Genomic DNA, 23556 nt, shown 5'->3' with positions numbered 1-23556 from the left:
AAAACCTCCGCTGGCGTACTTTTTTTTTTTTTTTCATTCTTTCGTTCACCTCTTCCCTCCCGGCGCTGCGCCCACCGACAAGTGAGAGGTACTGTACATAGACCTTGGGTACTGCGCCATTTACTATAAAAACAAATAGAAAACTGCTCTAGAAGTCGGCGTTCCTAGGCTCTTCGGTTGTCGCCGTGTTGGCCGATTCGATGTAAGCCATTTTTTTTTTTAATCACGCCTTGTACGTGTCATCTCCCAGCGGAAAACAACGTTCTCACGCCTTCGCGCTTACTCCGCACCGTCTGCTGCATAAAGCCGCCCGCGCCAGCACCGACGACTGCTTCGTCCCCTCGTCGCTAGGGCAATGACGCATGCGCCGTAGCGGCTGCGCACTGCACTCTCGCGCCTTTTTCAAGTGAGCACAGGGCGTGGACGTGTGGAGCTGAACGTCTGGACTGCGATACAGCATTGCAACTTTTTATCTTTGACGACCCAGCCATCTTGTGCGCTTGCGAATACATCTGAATCACCGACGAGCAAAAAACGACAACGTGTTCGCCTAACAGGTGAGAACAATCTTAAAATTGTCTTTGAGGTGCAACTCGTGACTGGCTTCATACGGGTGTCTAAGAGCAGTGCTGCGCGCTTCGCAAAGGCGCCATTCAGGCAGTGCAAACGTTTTATTCAGTGAACAGGGCGCGCTCTCTTTTCAAACTTGTTTATTTGCATTGCTCATATGATTTTCGTTTCTCCGCATGATGAGTCCAGACAGAGGAACTACTCGGACCATATCGAAACTATTCTATAGCACTGTCCGACTAAACGAACGTCCGGTGTTGAGCGGTACTTAAGCAGCACACAGCAGCACCTTGGCTTGTATTTTGGTCAGCGGCGGTGATCAGATTTAAGGAGGCATAAACCACTTGTCAATCGCGAACTAAGCCGCTCGTTTGTACCGTTGAAGTTTGTTTTCAACTGGAGCTGTTCGACCGCAGTACTCAATAATTAATGCGATAGCGTTAAAGTTGCCGATTAGCAGAAAATCCGGCTAATTGTCAGCGAAAAATCACGGGCATGGCTTTGGCAGGGGAAAAGACATGGTGCTGATTGTTCAGAGGGTTCTGCGCGGAGTGGTCTTCGTATGACAGCTTGTTTGTAAATTATATGACAACTTATTTTTTATTATAGCGTTATTACCGGATGGTGCTGAAAGATGAACAGGTGCCCGAGATGTGCGCAGAGCTTTTCTACATGGCTGGCCTACTTTGAACATTTTTCTTATCATAGTAGTGTACTCGGTGGAGCCTTATGTCCAATCAGTCCGTGCGGTGCTACGTTCAAGAACTACCGAACCTTCAGAAGCGATGTCTTCAGGCACCACAGAAACCATGCTGAAACAGAAAACATTGCCTTCCTGTGCACTGTGCCATCCTGCGGGAGATACGAGTCATTACGGATGAAGCTTGTGTCACATATTGTGGACCATTTCAAATAGAGAACAGAGTAGAAAATTAGCATCGTGAAACACAGGCACTGCAGCAGACCAAAAAAAAAAAACAAGCTAAGAAAAGTAAAAGCAGCAGCTATGGCTGTCAGAACTGGCAGCCTGTTCAAAAGCCAATTGCCGAAAATGACCATGAAAAAATTGATTTTTTGAAAAAGGAAGGAAGGAAAACATTCAGAGATATAGACGTGCCGCTTGCAATGGCGTGCATGAACGAAACATATTTTTACCAACGGGTGTTCATCAACTCGGCTAACCCTGTGCATACCACAGCCCAAGTGAAAGAAGAATGGCCATTGTTATTTCACAGACCATTCTTCTACAGTCACGCACATAACTTTCTAGGGAAAGATGTTCAGGTAAGATAAGGAGAATGGCTGCAGTGTACAAGTTGGAGTTGTGAATATTCAGTTCTGCTGACTGATATGTAAGGAAACCAAGCTATGCTGTGAAAGATCTTGCTTTTGCGAATGAAAAATTTGAGCATTACAAGCACAGACCTTGTGCAGAGCAGCGAAAGTTGTGGAAATCCTAGGGTGGTGAAGATCTGCAGCTAAATTTAATCAGTAAGATGTAAATGGGCATCATTTTATGAGAACTTTTATATGTTTATTTTTTTCCCAATTTGTTTCTTTGGTTTAGGACTGCCAGACCCGCATCACATTCAATGGTGATACTGTGATAGCCGTAGAAAATTGGTAGCATGCTGCAGTGTTTCTTGCTGCAAATTTAAATTTCTTCATACATGTCAAAGCAAACATTTGCCTTTTGCCATTGAAGCCTACCAATAATCTTTGCTTGCCAATGATGAAAACAAAAATGTTTTAATTTATTCCAGGCCACATTTCAGGACAGCATTGCAATATGCGCTCCACTCCGTGTGAAGTACCTTGACAGTGCACCTTCAAAGGAAATCATGTACCTGCTTGCAGAGCGGCAGCTCGAAGAAACAAAAAGCAACATCAGAGCTGAGGCAGATGTGGTAATTCATCTCCTTGCCGCATACTTCAAGGACGACCCTTGTGCTCTCTACCGTATCTTTGAAGTGAGTTATAAACCCCACTGTACCTCAGTAGTGAATCCTGAGCAATCCATTTTGGAGATTGTAAAATAATGTGAAACTATTGTGGTGTCCGGAATAACCTAACAGCCTTCATGGCCTTATTCATTGAAACTTGGAACTATATGAAAGAAAGAAGAAAGAACTATAATTATTAGAAGCCTTGATTAGTGCAGTTTGACTTCCCTTACGTCTTTTCAGTATGCTTGTTAGGTTAGGTAGCTACCATATACTGGCACCACTCTTCTCTACTTGCAAGACTGATGCTTATGGCTATACGGAATAGGACCGTGGAACCCATCAAAGAAAGGAAACTTCTTAGTTGTAAAAGGAAAAGGTACACCAGTCACCACCGTTTTATTTTTGTTGAAATGCTTAGCATCTGTAGTATGGAATAGAGAGCTGCACCATTGAAGTTAAATCTGCAGGTGACTGTCGGAATATCCGCAGCTGTGTTGTTTGCCGCGTATATGTTCCTAGAAACCAAAGGATTCGGTGCATCGGCTGAGTAAAGAAACATGGCTATAAAGTTAGTCAGTTATCACTGTTTTCGAGCACTATAAGCTGTTCTTGTTCGTTACCACATGAATTTGATTTTACTCCCGTCTCTTATCAGGAAGGCACGAGCATTACATCCAGGATCTCCGATTTGCCGTCCACGCCAGTTATATTTGTACTCGGTAAGCTTTATGATGGTATTTATTATCATGCTTTGTACATATGGCTGCGGCAGCAGATTGTGTGGTTGGACTAATTGTAGTGATCCATGCCTTTTCCTGGATTGCTTAGCTCTTCATTCACAAAAAGGCTAACTAATCAAATTAAATTACGGTTTAAATTTTGGGAAGCTGTCTTCATAGGTTACGAGATATTGTCATATATCTAACCAATGAGTATGGGTATATGTTCTTGTAAACGGTAGATATGCGAGCATTATACACGATCACTATGTGTTCCTATTTCAGTCAAAATGACCATTTGAAGGCATAGACTTCCGAAAACGAATGGGACAAAGTTGCCACTTCGAGTATTCAAATAATGATTGCTATATAATTTTGCGCGACAGGCACATCTTTCTTTTTTTTGTTACTAGCATTTTTTATGGCTTACAATACTGAAGTCAATATTTATGTTATTAAAAATTAACAAAAAAATTGTCTTCATTTTTTTTTTGCAAATTACCTGCTCCTTTCATATTGACAGCACCAGTGCGTATGATGCCTTGACTTTTTAGGCTACTTTAAATAAAGCACTGGCACTGTGTTGCATTAGAAGCAAAACAAAAATGTTTATTCTATTTCAGGTACCATATATGGAAAGCAGTGCGTGTTTTGTGAACAGGAGGCTGTATTTATAGAGCCAGCATCATTCAGTGAGGTAGATTGTCTGCTTTTCGTGCTGTAATAAGTCCTGAATCTTGAGTATGCAGAGCCAGCGGCAACGACGCTGGAATTTATCCAGAGGTGAGGCTCTTACCGTTTTTTTTTTTTCTGGTTGTATCGTATATATGGGATGAATGTCTTTTCTCCATTTAACACTTGATTCTTCGTTTATTGTACTTGTTGAGGCGAAGCATTTCAGGATAGTGCCTTTAAAGGACCATTTGAAAATATGTTTCCTCCTGGCCTTACTTTTTTGTTGCTTTTAGAACTGGTTTATAATTATGTGCTGTATATACTAATGCATGTAACGCTACTTTTCTAGTCTTGTTTCCAGTACTCAACTTTTTCATTAAGAAAATAGTATTCCCTATCTTGTCAAATTCAGCAGTGGTGCAGGCAAGAAAACATAATTTCTGTGCACTTCTATGAGCTGGCTTACTACTAGCTTGCCTGCTCTATTGTAAACCGGGTGCTGAGGCTCCTATGGACGAGCCCACCGAGGGTTGTTGTGCCGGTGGGGTTATCACACAGTAGCCCACCGTCAACAGGGTTGTGCCAGTGGATCCTGCAACTGCCACCAATGTTGTGCCGGTGGGGTTATCACACAGTAGCCCACCGTCAACAGGGTTGTGCCAAGGATCCTGCAACTGCCACCAATGTAGTGCCGGTGGGGTTATCACACAGTAGCCCACCGTCAACAGGGTTGTGCCAAGGAGTTGGTAACGCAGCGCTCGTCACCCGTTTCGTGAACGAGGGCTGTCAGCTCCCTGGGCGGTAGCGATGAATCCGAGTCGGCGTTGGTGAGATGAAGAAAAGGCTTTATACACTATTTACATGCATTTACACAAGATCGGCTCTGGGGCCGAAAGCTAACATAGCCATACGCGACTGTTCTCGCGCAGCGACGGCCGGGGAGATTCCGCCGCGTCCGCACTGTCAGGGGGCGAACTGCTCCCGATGGACGCTCGTGACGAACTCACACTCGGAGTCTCGAACGGAAGCACTTGAGACTCCGTTGCCGAGAACCGTTGACGCTCAAAATGGTCCAATCCGACGGCAGCACTTTCGCAGGGCCAATGGGAGAGCTTGCTGCGCTCTCGCTTCAAATATGCCGCGGGGCGAGAAGGGGCTCACCGTCAGGGCCACGGCGCGCCGTGCTGTCTGGACGTTCAGCTCATGTTGAAACACGTCGCTTCTCTCCCTTTTGTACGGCTCGCCTCCAGTGCATTGGTGCTTTGCAGAGAAGTATCCAGAGTTTGTGAAGGAGGCGTTCGCCGAAGAAGTTTGGCGTCCGGCTGAATTTCTGGGCGGCTTTGACCAGGCACAACAGGGTGAATGCAGACGGTGTACAAAGCGATAGGCTATGAATAATGCACGCACCAGTGATTTGACTCAGCTAACTTGCCACTTAGGACGCTCACCCTTATCGATCTGTGAAAAGTGCATCCTTCAGCAATTCCGTCTTCACACAGCAGCCAAACTTTATTTGTACAAACACTCTTCCATGCCACAGTGCCCTAGCTGTTGACATATATAAGCAGATATAGAACATTGCCTCACACAACGCAGACTTCTAGTCTCCCACTTATTATTTGCCTCGAACCCCACCATAGCTCATTTTGCTTGCCTCGCGGGACTAGGCCGCACAACGTGCCCTTGTCACTTTCGTCAATAGCCTTCTAAACCCCTAGCCCAAGGGCTTTTTAATTGACACGTTACTGACATGCACCGATGTGATGGCCAGATCTGTTCCTTACTGTACGAAAAATTACGCAATATTTTTGCACATAATTTAAGCTCTATTAGTGTGCAACCTCTCGTAGCTCCAACAAAATATACACCTGTGACTTTGTACGCGTTTGCAATTCCCTTTTGTTGGGGGTATTGCAGAATACGTGAATCTATGCCACAGTACATTACGATTTTATTTACTTATATCCAGAGATATATAAATAACTAAAATAATTTTTACAGGTTGTTTAGCCACTATTTCACCTTTTTCTGCAGCCGAAGTTTTTGGAATAGTAAGCAATCAGCGATACACATCAGTGTTCGAGAATTGCATGAATGTTAAATAGTTGCGCTGAAAACGTTTGTTCCCCTTTGAATATTCTAGCAGAACTACTTAGCCAACTATTCAGTGTTTCATACGGTTTATGAAATACTAAGCAACAAACATAACAAGCATGTTACAATGTATTCTTTGGTAAAACAAACATAACTAAAACAAGTCATTTCTGTTTTACAGGCAAATATTTTTCATCTGTCCCTTGTCAGGGAGCAAGTGGCGAGGCGGAAAGAAGTCACTCACCAGCGTCCATTCGACAGTTATGAAGTTGGCGCAGAAGCTTCGTTCCATCTCCTGATACACTAAGCATGTATGTCAATTTTCTCATGCTTGTTCTTGACTGCATGCCTTCATGGCTCTCTTGATCTTTTTTGATGAATTCTTGCTACGTTAAAAACAACTGATGCGTCCTCATTTAAATATATATATATATATTTATGTGTTTTTAACCATGATCCTGGAAACAGTGTAATAATTGAAAATTCTGCGTTTCCGCATCACTTAAGCTTTTTTCCCCTTTCATCTCCTCGAAACAACTGCGCGAAGCATGACTTCAAGAACTAAGCGAATTTTCGTCCGGGTTACATGCAAGCAAGTGCGTGGACTTATTTACTGGCTGCGATATGAACAACATTTGCGCCGAAAATAGAGAAGCCGTGCATAACAGGTGTGTGTGACACCAACGCGCGACAGAACACTACCGGCAGCCATTTGCGCAGTTTTGTGACTGCGCAGCGCGCCGCAATCAATTAGTAACCGAATACTACGCGCTCAGCTTTGTACATATATTTTGGACAGCGTCTTTTCTGCGCGCAGGAAGCCATGTTCGCTCAGTTTTTGGATGATTTGAAAGCCGTGAACCCTTCTCAAAATTTTCTTAATCGACGCCCCCCTTCTGAGAACGCACCTTCAGGTGAATGCGCGCTGTCAGGAAGCGGCGACAATAGGAGAGCGGTTTCGCAGACGTGCTTCGAAGGCTGAGCAAAAATAACAAAACAAGCAAAAAGGCACATCAGCCGTGTGTGCACTGCGCCCCTGTCACTGGAAAGGAAACAACGTGCACGTGGGACACATTGTACAAAAAACTGACGGCCGTTATGAGGCGACCATATCGTCCGAGATATATAGCTCGCGAAGCGCGCGATCACGGCGCGCACTTTAAATGGGACAGGTCGTCAGGTCCGCCTGTTCGGCAATTATAGCTCTTTGTGCCTCACGTACTGTATGCATGAAGTGCACGTCATAGCCATCGTACAAAAAATTTAAACCGAAGCAGCTACCCACGTATTCTAATTGTATAGGAAATCATTTAAATTAAAGAACGATGCACATCGTTTTTTAATGAACAATATGTATAAATGGACGGTTGAATAGTTACAGTAATGGAGTACTGTGCTAATTCTTTACGGCCGTGACCGCAATAAATATTACTCATATTGCTCTTAGCTTTAAGCTCTGGCATTGACAACCCTATCCAAAGAACCGACTAGTAGTGACAGGTTGTTTACAGCTGTTGATGAAAAAGTAGGTCATCATGCTATTATTGCAGGCATATTTGCTCCTTTTTGTACCTTTGTTTATTACAAGCAAAACTTAATGTTGTACCCTATTCCTAGGGACGCTGCACCTCTTACAACACCCACTGTTCAGTCGCTTTCATTCAAGGTACAAAAAGGAGAAAATGAACATGCACTCATAGGATAGCCTGTCTTACCGTTAACAGCTGCAAATAACACGCCGCAGCAACCTTGGATGAGGTTTTCAATGGGGTTACCTGAGATGCCTAGCAATTTCTGCAATATTTATACGAACCGCTGCAGTGAAACAAAAAAAAAAAGGTAACACTGCATCACTGTAACTGCTGCATGCACCTTTAAATGTGCCATAATATTATTGCCTATTCTTATAGACGCAGGAACTCTTGCTATTGACTTTGTTCAGTAAGCAACCGTCTTTCATTGCTTCAATTTCTATTTCTCCATCACTTTATTGTTGCTCCGGGTGTGATCATTTGATTTTATTGTTCAAATAATATTTTTTATCATGTGTGAATAATTTAGCCTACACATACATGCTTTCATTTTTTTAGATGCGCATCGGAATGTTTTCTACGGAGAAATGGATCGATTGAGTTGTATCACTGGTGCGAAAACCGACAGTTCGGCACCCCCAGAAGATCTGTGTCCTGTGGCTGGAAGGGGAATAAAGAAGAGGATAATCAGCGGAAAAGCCTGCCTAACAAAAGGTAGCACTGCATCACTGTAACTGCTGCATGCACTTTTAAACGTGCCTTATTTTTATTGCCTATTCTTATAGACGGTGGACCTCTTGCTATTGGCTTTTTGCAGTAAGCAACCGCCTTTCATTGCTTCAATTCCTATCTCTGCACCACTTTCTTGTTGCTTCGAGTGTGATCATTTGATTTTATTGTTCAAATCATATTATTTTATCACGGGTGAATGATTTCGCCTAAATATACATGCTTTCATTTTTTTTTTTAGGTGCGCATCGAGAGTGTTTTCTACGTAGAAATGTTTCGATTAAGTTGTATCACTGGTGCGGAAACCAACAGTTCGGTACCCCCAGAAGATCTGTGTCCTGTGGGTGGCAAGGGTATATAGAAGAGGATAATCAGTGGAAAAGCTTGCCTAAAAACTTACAAAAATGACCCAAAAGCGAAATGCTGATCAGGGTGAGTGTCTGATTAGTTCTGTTATCCCACTTCACTTGCTAGGTGATGTGACTATATATGAAGCACCTTAGTATATTTTGTTGTATATTGGCTGAAAATTGTGTAGACATTAAAATTTTCCTTGTTCAATTATTTTCAGTGACGCACGAATTGGAATAAAGCGAAGTCATCCACGCATCTAATGCCCATAGACATTAGATGCGTGAATGAGTTCATTAATTGTGTTCCTATGTTAACATGCAATAGTTTGTCGAATATATTAATATGGTAAAAGTCGACTTTTTTACTGTTAACCGGAGTAATACATATGCTCCGTATCATAGCCTTATTTGCCTATAGTTTGTGACTGCTCTTTCTTAAATTGTATTCTGCAGAGTACACGTGTGTCATCCCGTACGCCTATTTAACTCGCGAACAATTTGCAATCGAATTCCTTTTGCGATGTTGTTTCAGCTACAAATAACGAATGACAGTTGTGACAATATAGGTAGCTTTAGGTACAACGTGTAGCGCGGAAATCTTTAATATATATGATGATATTTTTATTCACCGCATTGCCTAAACTAGCCTGTTTGAAGAGACGAAATGAAACCAAATATGGATGTCTTTGGACAGGAACAGTAATCGTGGAGTCATGACCATTTTGTTTTAATTAAATTTCCCTATGTCGTGGGCTAATCTCTCGACACAAAGGAAAGACCCTTAGGTTTGCAAGATGCGGCGTAGTTTTCTCAGAAAAAAAAAAAAAAAAAACGCCTATCACTTAAGCTGGAAAACCCCGTTTTTGTCATTTCAAAATTTTGCCGTTTGGAGGCCTGCTGCTTGCGCACTAAAAGTTTGTCATCCATTGTTTTTTACTCACCACATCAACATAACTTTTATTTGTATAAGAAGTATTGAAAGCTTGTTTCATTGATGCAGTTGATTTAGTAAAATATCGCAAACTTTGCTTCAAGCGCAACGCGCTACAAAAATGTTTATTTTCAACCTTACATACTGGCGTGATGCGTTACGTTGTTTGCACTAAAATATTCTGTCTTTATTACGCAGGTTATATTGTTAATTTAAGGCAGAATCTGGAGATCTAAGCTCCTATGTGTGTTCTCTGTAACGCTGGAAAGCAATTTGCTAATGATTGCATTATAAAAAATTACACATTTAAAAACCATCTTCAAAAATATAGTATTGTTAGTTATGGTCAAAGCTGAGAAATGGAATAATATATTAATAGACTAGATTGAATACTACTGCACCTAGAAATAAAAAAGAATGAAAGACAGAGAAAAAGTGCAGCCTTCACTTGCGTTCTGCCATGAAATTGACAGAAATAGCGAATTAATACCATTTTAAGCTAGATTATGTCCTTGCTGACAAGCAGAAAAAGGCTTTATTAGCGCTGACAAGGCTTTAAATTTTACTTACAGTAAAATGTAACTAAATTCAGCAAATACTAAATTGAAGTTTTGATGCCTACTCTATAAGGGGGAGTCATATAAGCAAATCTATAGATTAAAAACAGGCATTTTTATATTTCTAATTTTACATTTTGCAGAATTCAATATATTTACTGACTCATATTAACAACGTACTTTGCATTGTTTCCAGAGATTTCGATAAAAATCGATGTTGCGGCATTTTCTTCAGTCCTAATCAGTTTTCCTTATTTTACCATTTTTTTTAATTTTGGCGAATTAAATATATGTAGAACAAAACAAACCTAGAGATTCAAGTTTTTCCAGAAATAAAGAATGGAACCTAGATAATGCAGAGAAATAGTTTCAGTGCCAGGATAATATTCGATCTTACAAGAATGCAGACTGAATTTGGCCATTAGCAGGACAAGCACTTGGTTTAATATTTAATGTTATATTTCTAAACAATATAACGCAACACTTTTTAGTCCGCGATATTGTTGAGGTACTGAAGATTCTTGAGAGGTATTTGAAGATCGAAGATGATCTTTTTTTTAATTGCAGCAAATTTACCCTTTACTGCTGTTTTCGAATTTTGGGCAATTTTCATGCGTTGTGTAGAACACACCTAGCAGTCTGGAGCTCCAAATATTGCCTGGAATTAAGAACATGCGTTAGGAAGTGGAGACATATTTAGTGCAACCGACCTAATGCATCACATTCCAGTATACAAGGTTAAAAATGCATATTTTTACAGCGCATCGCTCCTGAACCAAAGTTTGTGACTTTTTTAATAACTCAACTGCAAAAACAAAACGGGTTCCTAATACTGTTTGTAAATGTAAAACCTGCATATATTTAGTGAGTAAAAAATAGTAGATGACAAAATCATGGTATCCAAATTTGCAACATTTTGAAATGGAAAAACAGCGTTTCCTACCTCTAAAGATATACCGTAATATTTTTTTTTTGTTTTCAAAGAAACTATGCCGTATCTTGCAAAACTAAGGTTAATTCCTTTGTGTCTAGATATTTGCCCACCACATATAAAAAATTCATTTGAAACGAAAGATGGTCATGGGACCTCTATTATGTTTCTTATTAAGGCACCCATATACGCTGTGAGAAAGCCACTATCAAGGGCTTATTTTTAAAATTACATATTTCGAACGGTTGGGCCATCTAAGAAAATTTGAAAGCTAGGCACACCTTCGGTGTCGCCAGCCCTCACTTTCTGTTACAGCTGCACTTGCGAAGCTGAATTAATACGTTGAGTAGTTTATTTTAGCCCCGAATATTGGTGTCAATTTTAAAGAAAGACCGCAGTGTCGCGATTCTCGTAGTATTTGTAAGTGAAATCTGTAAAGCTTACAAATATACCTATATGTATGATCTCATGCAGGCTTTATTCAAGTTACATTACACCTGCTGTGCTTGATAGCTTGAGCCAAGGGTTAGAAATAAACCATTAGAAACAGGCGATGGAAACCGATGACGCATTGCCGGCAGCCTCTTAGGACAGCACAGTAAATTTTTATTTTGTACGTAGGGAAGTGAGGTTATTCGCTCCAAGTACTAAATATTCACTTTAGACAATAAATACGACTTACAAAGTCGGTGAGCACGTTCGGAAACCTCTGTTTCGATATTTGCGGTTAGAAACCTCATGTGTACCTTTTTTTTTTCTATCTGTAGTGTTATGTACATACTGGTTATGTAGATACCGAAACAGTTACCAGCCCATTCGCACACCTCAATTGTGCTGCTCTCAACATGATTTTGAGCGGACGAAACAACCTGCCGCTATGATGGCTGGTCCCATGCATGACTAAGGGTGATATGCTGGCGATGGTTGCCTCGCGTCAGCCCTTTGGCGCACATGAAGGTGCGAGTTACACTGAGCGCGCTGAACTTTGCAATGCGGATAATGACTACAAAGCGGTAAGGATACAAATGAGTGGAACATTATTTTTCAGCTGTAAAGTACAAATACGGTCTTGTTGAACGGTTGGGCTGGCGCGGACAAAGAAACCATAGGCAACTTATAGGTCTAACGCTACACAGGGCTGTCGAGCCAAGCCAAGGACTCAATTGTATTATCCGGTAATCTGATTTTTGTATTTTCGGGGTTTCCTATTGTATCTGGGGAACGAAATGCAGACGTGATAGTTCTTTATCGCTAATAATGAAACGTGGTTTGTGCCGGTACTCTTCAAAGTAGCAACACCATTTATTGTGTAAGTCATTAATCAGTAATTTAGGTAAATAATGTCAATTAGGATTCCAAACAAAACCTTTTCTGTGGCGCTCAAGGTAGCTTCCAGCAATATGTTTCTGGTTTCCTTCCCCTGCCTCGGAAATGTCTTTTTTTATCCCTTGGATCAAATTTGCTTGGACAAGCAGTATATGTGTAAAAATGGTGCACCTCATATTTCAAATGACTTCAGATATCATCGGATGACTACATCACTACTGATACCACTGAAGGTCCTTATAATGGCTTGAGTGACAGCCTTTTATCATTTTAACAGGCTAGGAAACTCATATGAATACGGAATGAAGGCTGATATTTTCTTTTGTATATTTTCTAGGATGCCTGAGGAGAGGCAGCGTGTACCTGAGTGACGTCCTCTCCAGGAAGACCGCGGCAGCAATCAAGCGGTGGCTCGTGACAGTGAAGTAATAAGACGGCGGGCACAACGAGCAGGGAAACGTGACATCTTCAACTCAGTCTAGAAGCTGAAAGCCAGAATAAATTGATGTGAAGCCTCACACACTTAGTAAGCTGTAAGTGCCATTTTTTTATTAGCAGGGCTTTGAGCATGTTTCGAATATTTAAGAAAAACCAATAAAAAGTGCTGTTTAAACCTACATTTGCCGATGCTCACGATTTTTTGAGCTACATACGTATGGGTTGCTTTTCACCTGCCCGGAGAACACCATTACTGATGCCACAAAGTTAGAGCCCGCTTGGAGGAGAAGATGCGCATCTCAAAATACTGCCGCAGCGCTAATTTTCCATGCACAATTGAACTGCAGACGTTTTAATGGGTGCACCATAGGCCATGGATGAGTAGACCACTAATTATACATGGATAAACCACCGGGCAGCGTGTACCGCCGAAGTGGTTGGGCCATGTGTGGGTAAGCCATGGCCCATATGCATGACCTTAGCGCGGCAGTAGGCTGGCCAAGTCGGCCATACTCTTTAGCCCGAGGTGCACTGCCGACGGTGGATAAACCACCGGCCAGCGAGTACCGCAGAAGTGGTTGGGCCATGTGTGGGTAAGCCATGGCCCATTCATGACCCTAGCGCGGCAGTAGGCTGGTCAAGTCGGCAAGCCATGCCCCATGTATGACCCTAGCGCGGCAATAGGCTGGCCAAGTCGGCCGTCCTCGTCGGCCCGAGGTCGATTGCCGATGATCGGCCGTTCTTAGGCCATTGTCAATCCCCGACCTCGGGCTGAGGTAGGTGGCCTAGGTCGCCCCGGTGAGTTTCAGTCGGCCATATTTGCAAGGGCCGAGTGTGGGCCGATCATAGGCTTGCCGCTTGGGGTTGCAGACGGGCGATAGCCCTACGGGTAAATAATGTTTACGTGTTTTAGAACTCGTTAGGGAAACTGCATCAGCGGTCGCACCTGTAACGGCTGATCGACTTAGCATGGAAGCTACGGCCTGTGGGCACGATCATTGGGTGCTGGCCCGAACCTCTTTGCGCGAATATACTAGTACGAGCAGTATCGGCGGGTGCACCAGGGGACACGGTAAACAGAATGGATTTTTTGTAGTCACAGCCCTCTTACTGTTCAAGCTGAAAGCGTTTGCCGAAAATGCCCCGCTCAAAGTTTCGGATCGCAGCCGCTCCCACAGTTTCATGCGACACGTCCGACGGACCCCTTAACGTCGCATCTCCGGTTGGATTTGATGTAGCCAGATGCCTAATGCCCGAGAGCTCCTGAGCTTGACCGCAGATGTCGGTCAACGTCATTAAGGCATGCAGCCCGATGCGCGACATCATGTTATTCAGAAACAGTTAGTCTTTCCCGCCAGTGTAAGCTCCAAAAAGGCCCAAAGTTGGGCGCCAAAATGTGGTTTATCTACGAGGCTGCGGTTCTGCTCTCAACATCCAACGAAACTCCGCTAGCTGTGACCACACTGGTGGCCTCAATGGACAACACGAATACCAAGAGGAAAGTCGTATTTCTTGGCGAAACGGTTATGCAGCTAGCAAGCAGAGCCCAAAGAGGGTATCAACTGAGTCTGCAGATGCGCCCGTCCGCTTTGCTCGTCGACTCCTCCCGCCACGGGCCACATACACGCTCATGTACTCACTCCTACTGCTGCACTCAGCGCATGCCACCGCTAGTGGAGACAAGAGAGGGGGATGTATGAGACACCCACGTGATCTTGAGCTGAGGGTCCTCGCGCCTGTCTTCGGCCGCTGCTTTGCCGAAGCCAGGAGGGAAAGGGCCCTGGTGGCTTGTCGGATAGGGCCGGCATGTATGGCTTTTAGCGCACAATATCGCATTGCCTTCTAGTCTCCTGCCTACCCTTTTTCTCCACTCCCGCAGCGCCTACCTGAATCGCCTACTGCGACCTCCCCCTTCACACGTCGACATTATCGTGCACTCTAGACACGGCTGTGGTGTGGTTGAGGTTCGCAGACATCCGTGGAAGGGTCGAGCGCATTCCTTTTCTTATAGCATTTGCAAATTAGCACAGCCTAATGAAACATGACACTAGAAGAAGAAAATACTCAGACTGCATGGGCACTGTTGCGTATTTTGTACATTTTGCTTTTCTCTTTATTTCTCTGGCACTGGCCTATTGTGAAGTGAATGCATCACTGAGAGTAGCGGCAGCGTGTCGTGTGCGCCGCAGTTTTAATTTCTGCCTACCTTCAGCGACTTACCTCGATGCACGCTGCCTGCTCGCTTCTTCTGTATCGCACACCTACTTCTTCACATAACTGGAGGACTTCATTTGTACCGTTACATATCGCCAGTCTCAAGAGCTCCGCGCATGACATCACCACTTGGCTATGCGCCTCAATATGCATGCATGGGGCTCTTCAGCTGTTGCAGAGCAGCCTACCCACTGTGGCAGCAAACTGGGGGGATGTTGGCAGTCCACCAGGCGTCATTATACATTCTTGGGCTTAGGGGTCCCACGTGATCTTGGAGGGCAGGGGCCAAGTGGCGTCGTTCAGGAGCAGCTTGTTCTTGATGAGCGAGTCATGGCATGTTTTTATTTTTTAAGGTCCATGGAGTTGCCGCTCGCTTGCGAAGGCGTATATATAGGGTGATAACTGCGGCGTGTCAATAGTGTTGCGCCATGGATCAGTCCCTAAGCTTATTGAGAGTTCCAGCTGCCCCCGCCTACAAACCGAATCTACTCACCCTGTCAACCTTGCTCGCTGTGAAGAAGTGGCACGTACGCACAATGAAGCCTAGAGAGCTAAACGGGCGATGGACACTCCAGAAGAGCGGGAGCGAAGCTTGCAAAGCGACGATGGTGACGGCGAAGAATATGAACAAGAACCACAGATAAGCGATTCGGTCTCATCAATAACTGCTTCTTTCGCTATGTATATCCTGGCTTAGGTGGGTTAAGCCAAAGCCAATTTTATAGACACCGTTTGATGTAAGATTTTATTATAGTTTTTGTAATGATCGCCCATCCCGTCTTGTGTGTAGTCTGGTTCTCGTGTAATATTTCATTGTGGTATGTTAATTTGCAAAAACGGTGACCCAAGTAGTCCAGACAAATATGCTCATAGGACGCTTTCTCTGCTGAGGTTTAGCTGCCTAAACATTTCCATAATTATTTCTTCAATGTTGAGTACTAAGGCATGTGGCCCCCTTGGAACGAAACATTCTCTATGGAACGAAAAAGTTAGTGTTTTCTGATTATTCTACTGGAGGATTGAAAAAACATTTCAATTTTGGAATGTATACAGGCGTAGGTGGGCCGATTAACTTGTTCGCTGGATGGGTGAAAATTGAGAATTATATATCAAACTCCATTTGCAATGAGGCGCTTTCACTCTTCTCGCTGCAGTAGCATTCATATATGTAGTGTAGGCTATCAGGTCATGAACTAGAGTCTTGAATTTGACTTGTTAGTGGGAATACATACTAATAACAGCGCGAATAGACCTGAACGAACAAACAACAGGGCACCGCCGGTCCTGTCCATGTCTATGTCCATGTCTATTCTCACTGTCGATTATTAGCATGACAGGTCATAACTGAGCGGCATTCTAGTTCTTGATGTGGTGAGCAGTCTTAGGCAGAAAAGCAATATCTGGCGCACAGGCCAGTGTGCTTGCTGCTCTCGCTTGGTATTCGATGGCACGTCGCAAATACTGCCTTCCCTACGCCTACAAATTGGTCATTTTTTCGCTAACTTTCTTAATCAAACTTATTTGAAGTGGGGAAAATTAATGTCATGTGAGCTGTTTAGCTCTAGCAGCATTGGTATGGCGGCCCCCGTGTAGTGCTTGATGGGACCGAGGTGAAAACTTTGACGGCAAATGGAAAAGGACACAGAATCTGCGAAAGAAAAACCAATGTTCTGCAAGGAAAGTCTTGTTCTGGCTTTTTGCACTTCACTGCAAGCGTAGTAGGTATTGTTATGATTAACCTGCATAAACGTATGATCTCAATGCTGGAAGTGCATGATGCAGCTGGAGGGTCTAAGAGCACATCATTGTTGTCAACACACCGACACAACGAACAGCCTCTGACACAACTCGCCACTACACTTAGACACAATACACTTGGCCCCACCGGGGTGGTGCAGTGGTAAGACGCCCGACTACTGTCCCGAATACCCGGGTTTGAACCAGACTTTGGCGGCTGCGTTTCGACGGAGGCGAAACGAAGAGGTGTCCGGGTGTCGTGCGATGTCAGCGCACGTTAAAGATCCTTAGGGGGTCGAAATTTCCGGAGTCCTCCACTAAAGCGTCTCTCATAGCCTGAGTCGCTTTGGGACGTTAAACCCCACAAACCAAACCAAACCTTGGTTTCCACCGCGTTGTTCGTCTTCGCACTGCCCTTCCTTTTTTCTATGATTGTGAAACAAGGGCCGCCACGTTTCCGGCTGTTCGATGATTCGTTTTCTTTCTTCACCACCCTTACGCAGTGCACAATTGCTTGCAGAATTACACTACTGAGTCCTCGCGCTTGTGTATAGCATCGTTTAACATCTCCGCTTTTCACCTCAGCCTCTTTCGCAGTGTGTACAGAGATTGGCCTGTCAACTAGAATCTGTTGCAGCGTCTTCCTCTCGCATATACTTTGCAGAAGCCGCACTAGTGATCTCTTCGAGGGAGGCTGAGTACCTCTACCGTTCGCTGTTGTTTGTTTTGCTTAGGACCACCTAATGTGTTTCTATCGTTTTCAGGTGACGGGTTCTGGAGGCTTTGAGTAAGATCACTACCTTTCATGAGCCCCTCCTTGCCAGTCTCGTACCTCTGCAGGCCGATAAAGGTGATTCCTTTGAATGATAGCTCTTTCGCTATTTCGTGAGGCGCACGAAAAACATGTTGCGCTTCTTTGCAATCTTTTTTTTTTGGAGGGGTGAAAAGAAGCTCGTTTGTGAACAGCACAGATGCCTCGCCTTGACTTTCAACATTCGTTACTGGCTCGAAACTTTGTTTATTCTGAGAGAGCCCCATCTGAATCAATCCCTGATTTCGGTACTTTTTGAGCAAAGGTGTTTCCGACAGTATGGCTTCCGCTGCTCGGTGACTGCTGACATCGCCCTGGGCCTTTTAGAAATCATCACTGTTATCATTGACTGCACGCGGTGTCTCAGTATATCACAGTTTCTTCGATAATACCTTTCAAGCTGACTCGCAAAAAAGAAAATGAGGCATCGATGTGACCGCGGTGGAACCTTAGAATTGCGTCTCTGTAAGCTCCGTGACAGAATCAGCCCTTAGGCCGAGAATTCATCAGCGAAATGCCCCACTGAAGCCGCTTTCGTGGACGATGTTGCTGCTACAGGGAGCTTAACTGCTCGTTTTAAAACCCATTGGCTTCGGTAGTAGGACCAGATACCTGAATAGCCTTTATTTGGCGGCAAAGAAGCGTCATTTTGTTTGTGGGAATCTCATGGTACTTCTGTACAGATAGGAGACCTTCTGCTAAAACGCTTCCTTCAAAAACCTACCTCTTCTCATTGATAAAGCGTAAGCTATAGCTGCAGGCTTTCAGTCAGGCTTGAAAAACTTTTAACTCAAGGATAAACCCTGCCTGCGAGTTTACAAATTGACTTGCCTCAATGCACAGCCGGATCAAAAAAGCTCGTTGAATGACGCTTCCTTCTGATGGTGTCCATGGTGTCTCACTGAAGCCCTCTTCTCTCTCTGGTGGGGTTCGCTGGCGGAGCTCCTGGTATCTTTCTGGAGGGTCATTGCATTTCATCTTGTTGCCTCCGGGAAGGATCGATATAGAAATTCACAATATTTTCCTTGGTTTCGGCACCAGAATAACAGAACGAGAGCAGGCACCAGGACGCTTATGAATGCGATCAATCCCCGACTGTAACCCGGCTACTGACTGTTGGTGTTGTTGTTGCTGTCCAAATAACCTATGGCACATACCCACAGAGGGGAATCAGCCAAGAAGTGGGTAGCAAAGAAAATGTTTGAAGTATACTTTGCATAAAAAAAATTGATTTGGGGGTAGACGAAAGGAAACGAAACAGGAAATAAGTGAAATATAAAATGAAAAGCGGCAAGCGGGAGATTGACACTGCAATTTTAGAAGAAGTGATGTTTAATTAGTTAGCAAGGCAAACGATTTGATTCAGTAATAAATTTTGCATGGCGGTAAAAACAGACCTGTGACTTTGCCCATGGATGGTGGCGCCAAATGATAACAGTGTCGGGCTGCTTAAACTAAGGCCAAGCTCTTACAATGGCCTTTCCATCAACTGTCTTCTCAACGTAGTGAAGCGGTGGCAGAACAATAAAAAGTGATCTAATGTTTCTTGTTCACCGCGAAATGCGCAGACGGGAGACAGTGCCAAACCAGACCTGTAAAGATAGAAATTTAAAGGTGGGATACGGCATCGCAGCCTTGTTAGAAAACTCTCAAGTTGCCGTGAATGACATAATTTTCTATTCCAAGATTAATTTAGATGCAGGTAGTCATTAGATCGTAAAAGATGTCCATTTTTTATATCTGATAGAACGTTTCTTCGAAACCTCGCTGCGGTGATGTACGCTGTCGCCGAAAGGATAGATAATACGGGGCCGTTTTGAGGGACTCCTTTTCCCAAACTATCAGCATATTCATTTAAAGTCACATTGCTGTGTTCTGGATTCCAAGGGAAGGAAAGCGTAGCAGGGGGAGGCAGAAAGTTAGGTGGGCGGATGAGATTAAGAAGTTCGCAGGGGTCAAGTGGATGCAGCTAGCACAGAACCGGGTTAAGTGGAGAAATATGGGAGAGGCCTTCGCCCTGCAGTGGGTATAATCAGGCTGATGATGATGATGATGATGCTGTGTTCTGGTACCCATACCATATGTACACTTTTCATATGTCTAGGAATCAGGGAGACAAAGGTTTTTACTATTGCAAAATCCACCGACGAAGAGAGAGATGAACACAAGGATAGAGAGTCGGAAATTAGAGCCACTTTAGAAAAAGAGGAGTCTAATTTCCGTAAAGCGAGTACCATCGCGAGAAACTCCGCTTCAAAAATTGGGGTGAAGTCCGGAAGCGGGACAGCAAACGACCAGTCTAATGCGGACAATATATACCCACACCCGCATTTTCATTACTTTTAGATGCGTCAGTAGCTACTACTAAACTAGCATAAAGGCTTCTTAAATGATCTTCTAATAATCCGTTTAGAATAACGGATGATACGTCTTTCGCATTATTCGGGAATATGTCGTCCAAGACAATTTCAACAGATAAACCGATGGTTTGTATGGGTAGAATACTTAACAACTTGCGGGGTGTGAAATTTAGGCCAATGGACATCGAAAAAGGAGGTCGGTTGACAGCACAAAATAAACATGGACCGGTGAAACTCTGATTCCTATATCCTTAGGTACGTCTGAACAGTTAGAATTTGTAATCTATATACCAAGGATGGAATCCGGGCTTCAAAGTAGAGCAGATTGTCGGCAACAAATTTTGGAAGTCCAAGACACAACTGAAGCGCTTCTCGCTCCAAGAGAACAAGCGGTCGAATTTTTTAAGCTGCTGAACTAGAAAACAAGACTGAACCGAACTCTAAAATTGGCCGCACATAGATAACATAAACCATTAAAAGACATCTCTCCGCATTTCAGACCGGGGACGACTAATTCAGCGCAACATGCCCACGGCCCAAGCCCCTTTGGTAGCAATTTGGTTATGTGGGGCTGCCATGAAAGATTATTATCATAAGTGACCCCTAAATACTTTAATGATTTAACCTGTGGTATTATTTGCTGCTGATACATTACAGACAGACTTACGATTGAATTGAATACGAGGACCACGCTTTTGTTCACATTTAATGTGAGACGCAATCCACACAACCAATTCTCAATAGAATTTAGGTACGTTTGCAAGCGGAGATAAAGGGATTGAATATCTGATGCAGTTGCAAAAAACGCAGTATCATCTGCATATACGTAAGTGCGAACGTCATGATTACCTGGTATTGAGCTGAGTAGTATGCTGAAAAGGACTGGTGAGAGGACTGCTCCTTGTGGCTTTCTCCTGGATTGCTTATATCTGCCAGAATGAACGCCATTTAATGCACAGTAAAACTCTAGGTTTTGGAGGAATTCAGATATCCAGGCTACTAATTAATGTGGAAACTGGAGAGATTTTAATTTTTGCGGTAGAACGTTATGTTCAACGCTATCACAGACTGGCTATATCTAGCGTTATCAAGGCAGCGCGCATTTTTTGACTCCGCGATAAAAGAATTCGACTCTCGAGATCAACATGCGCATTATAGATGGAACACTTTTGACGGAAACCAATTTGACAAGGACTGAGGATATTTTCTTTATTCATGAAGTCCGAAATACGTATGACTCTTTTAATTAATTTTACAATGTTTGCTGTTAATGCAATTGGTCTAATATTATCAATGGACAAGGCACCATCTTTATTCTTAAGTAAAAGAATTATTTTGGCAAGTTCCCATTCTGGGTGCATCCAAGCATGTTTGATGGAATAATTTACTAGCTCTAATAACGTTACGTTATCAGAACCGGGTGCAGCGGCTGGTAATCTCAAAACTATAAGACAAAACTCAGAAACGAAAATTTGAGGATCATAATATACTTGTTCCATTGGCATTACAGATATCGAGCATGAAGGAATTGTAGACGAGAAACACTTCTCCAGGCCTTTGACAATTGTTTCAATTGTGTCTATTGCTTCATGGGGAGTCAAAATAAGAGAATGCAGATTTGGTGATTGCGGAATCTTTTTCGCGAGCGTAAAAAAACAAAAAGAGCAGTTCGGTTGCCAGATTTGGACAGGAAATCAAAATGCTTAACATCATACTCGTCCTTCGCGTTTGCAACTGTACGTTTAAAAGTAACTGCAATAAACTTATAATCATGCCAGTGTTTCGAGCATTGGTTGTGGAGAAGCTTTTTCCATGCCGCCTTTCTACGTCTGTAATCTTGGGAACAATCAGCATTCCACCAAACAGCTCAAGTATTCCCCTTTGAGCTCCGTACCGAGATTTCAGACTTCTTACGGCAATCCTCAATCACCGAGCATAAGCGTTTTCATTTTTGTTCTTCATCCGTGTTAGTCACTGACTCAAGAATAGAGCGTAACATTAACTGAAAGTTATTATAGTTGATAAATGACTTCAACTGAGACGTCGCGGGGAATTACAGGCCATCAAACGCAATCGGCAAGTGGTCACTAGAGGTGCCACAATCAAGTGTAAACCAATTATTAACGAAAAGACTGGGATAGGTAAACGTTAAATATAACACCGATTGAGTATGTTTTCTTAAGAAAGTGGCCGAACCCGAATTTCTGCAGGAAACGTTATTATGTGTTACCCAATCCCAAAGACGCTTGCCACAACTGTCTGTCTTGTAGCCCCATGACACATGATGCGAATTAAAATCACCAGCCATAAGAACGGAGTTTCGACAATTAACTCATATCTCGTAGACCGCTAGGGAAATAAGTATTCATTAAGGAAACCGGACAGTGCCCTGGAATTTCAGTCTAGGGCCAATAACTTATAATCTATAGAAGATAGCTGGAAAGAAATCTTAACCCCGTGACAGAATTTTGTACAGACAAATATAATTAAAACTCCTCCTTTTGATTGTCGATCTTGTCGGAATGAATGATAATTTTGTAAACAGAAATGCTTTTCGGCTGTTAGCCAAGTTTTTTGCAAAATATTTATATGTGGATTATATTGAGAAGAAATGTAGACTAAATCTGTTGAAGTTGTTAGAATTGAACGGCAGTTCCACTGGATAACTTTTAGTGCCCCTATGATTGCGAAATCTGGGCAGCCGCAACTGCCTGCCCCAAAATATTATCCTTTGGCTTAGATGCATGCTGATGTTTCTTTATTTTGGTTGGGACCGCGGAGAAGAATGGTTGGACAAGGGAGACCAACACCGTTTTAGAATTCTTACATCTCATTCCACCATCTCTGCGTCATTAATGTCTCCATCCTCATCTGGAGGAGTAGTCCTGTGAGGCTAAGCAACAATAGTGCTTTCAAGCAGTTCAGATCTTTCAGAGGGCATGTTTGCTATGAAAGGGGCTGTTCCTGATTGCAGGGCTTGCGTTAGCTGAACTGCCAGAACGTTAGAAAAACACTCTGTGGCAGTAGCAACTATTCGTCGACCATTTTAGTCACTGAGGTTTCCACTGCAGTCACTATCGCCTTTGAGATTGATGCATCCAGAGGCACACCTGATCGGGCTGACACACCAGCATAACCGTGCAATCGCTCTTTAAAGGGGTTCTATACAGCCATAACAATACAGTTTCCTTATGCCTAGTATGTGAAAGAATGTCGATGTAAGATAACCTTCCCGCAAAAATTTTTGAAATGCGGCATTTGGAAGCAGAGTTACTTGCAATCAAAATTTGAATATCTGCGCCTTCGCGGCTTTCCTCCTCCTTTCAACTATTTAGCGCGTGCAAAGGCTGGCCCTCCTCCACGGGCCTCGCCCACTGACACCTCACAACTGACGCAGTTGCACTTTTACTTGTTTGCTTAGCGCCGCACGCCGCCACTTCCGTTTTGGAGCGCTTACTATCCGACGCGCCGCCGAGGGCCTCTCGTCGTTTGCTGCTTCATCGTCATCGCCCTTCGGCGCAATTCAGAAAGTTTGTTGCCACGCTATCGATCCCTGGCGTTGACCTCACCCTCGATTTTGTGTTATGCACGACTGGTGAAAGACAGCTCTGGGCTGGAGTGGCCACTCTCTTG

General features: G+C 43.5%; 1 protein-coding gene across 1 annotated transcript; it reads left to right on the top strand.

Annotated features, from left to right (window-relative positions):
- The first annotated feature begins 2380 nt into the window (after positions 1–2380).
- LOC146177309 (uncharacterized) lies at positions 2381–6315 on the top strand. Its single transcript, XM_084581123.1, has 4 exons — positions 2381–2540; positions 3172–3235; positions 3859–4018; positions 6186–6315. The coding sequence occupies exons 1-3, from the start codon at positions 2412–2414 to the stop codon at positions 3957–3959; spliced, it is 294 nt and encodes a 97-aa protein (XP_084437249.1). The 5' UTR covers positions 2381–2411; the 3' UTR covers positions 3960–4018; positions 6186–6315.
- Positions 6316–23556: the final 17241 nt, after the last annotated feature.

This window comes from Amblyomma maculatum, chromosome 10, assembly GCF_055883805.1.
Source record: "Amblyomma maculatum isolate TAMU_Amacu chromosome 10, ASM5588380v1, whole genome shotgun sequence".
NCBI lineage: Eukaryota > Metazoa > Arthropoda > Arachnida > Ixodida > Ixodidae > Amblyomma > Amblyomma maculatum.
The sequence above is the reverse complement of the archived record's forward strand: the minus strand, read 5'-3'. Positions and strand labels throughout refer to the sequence as shown.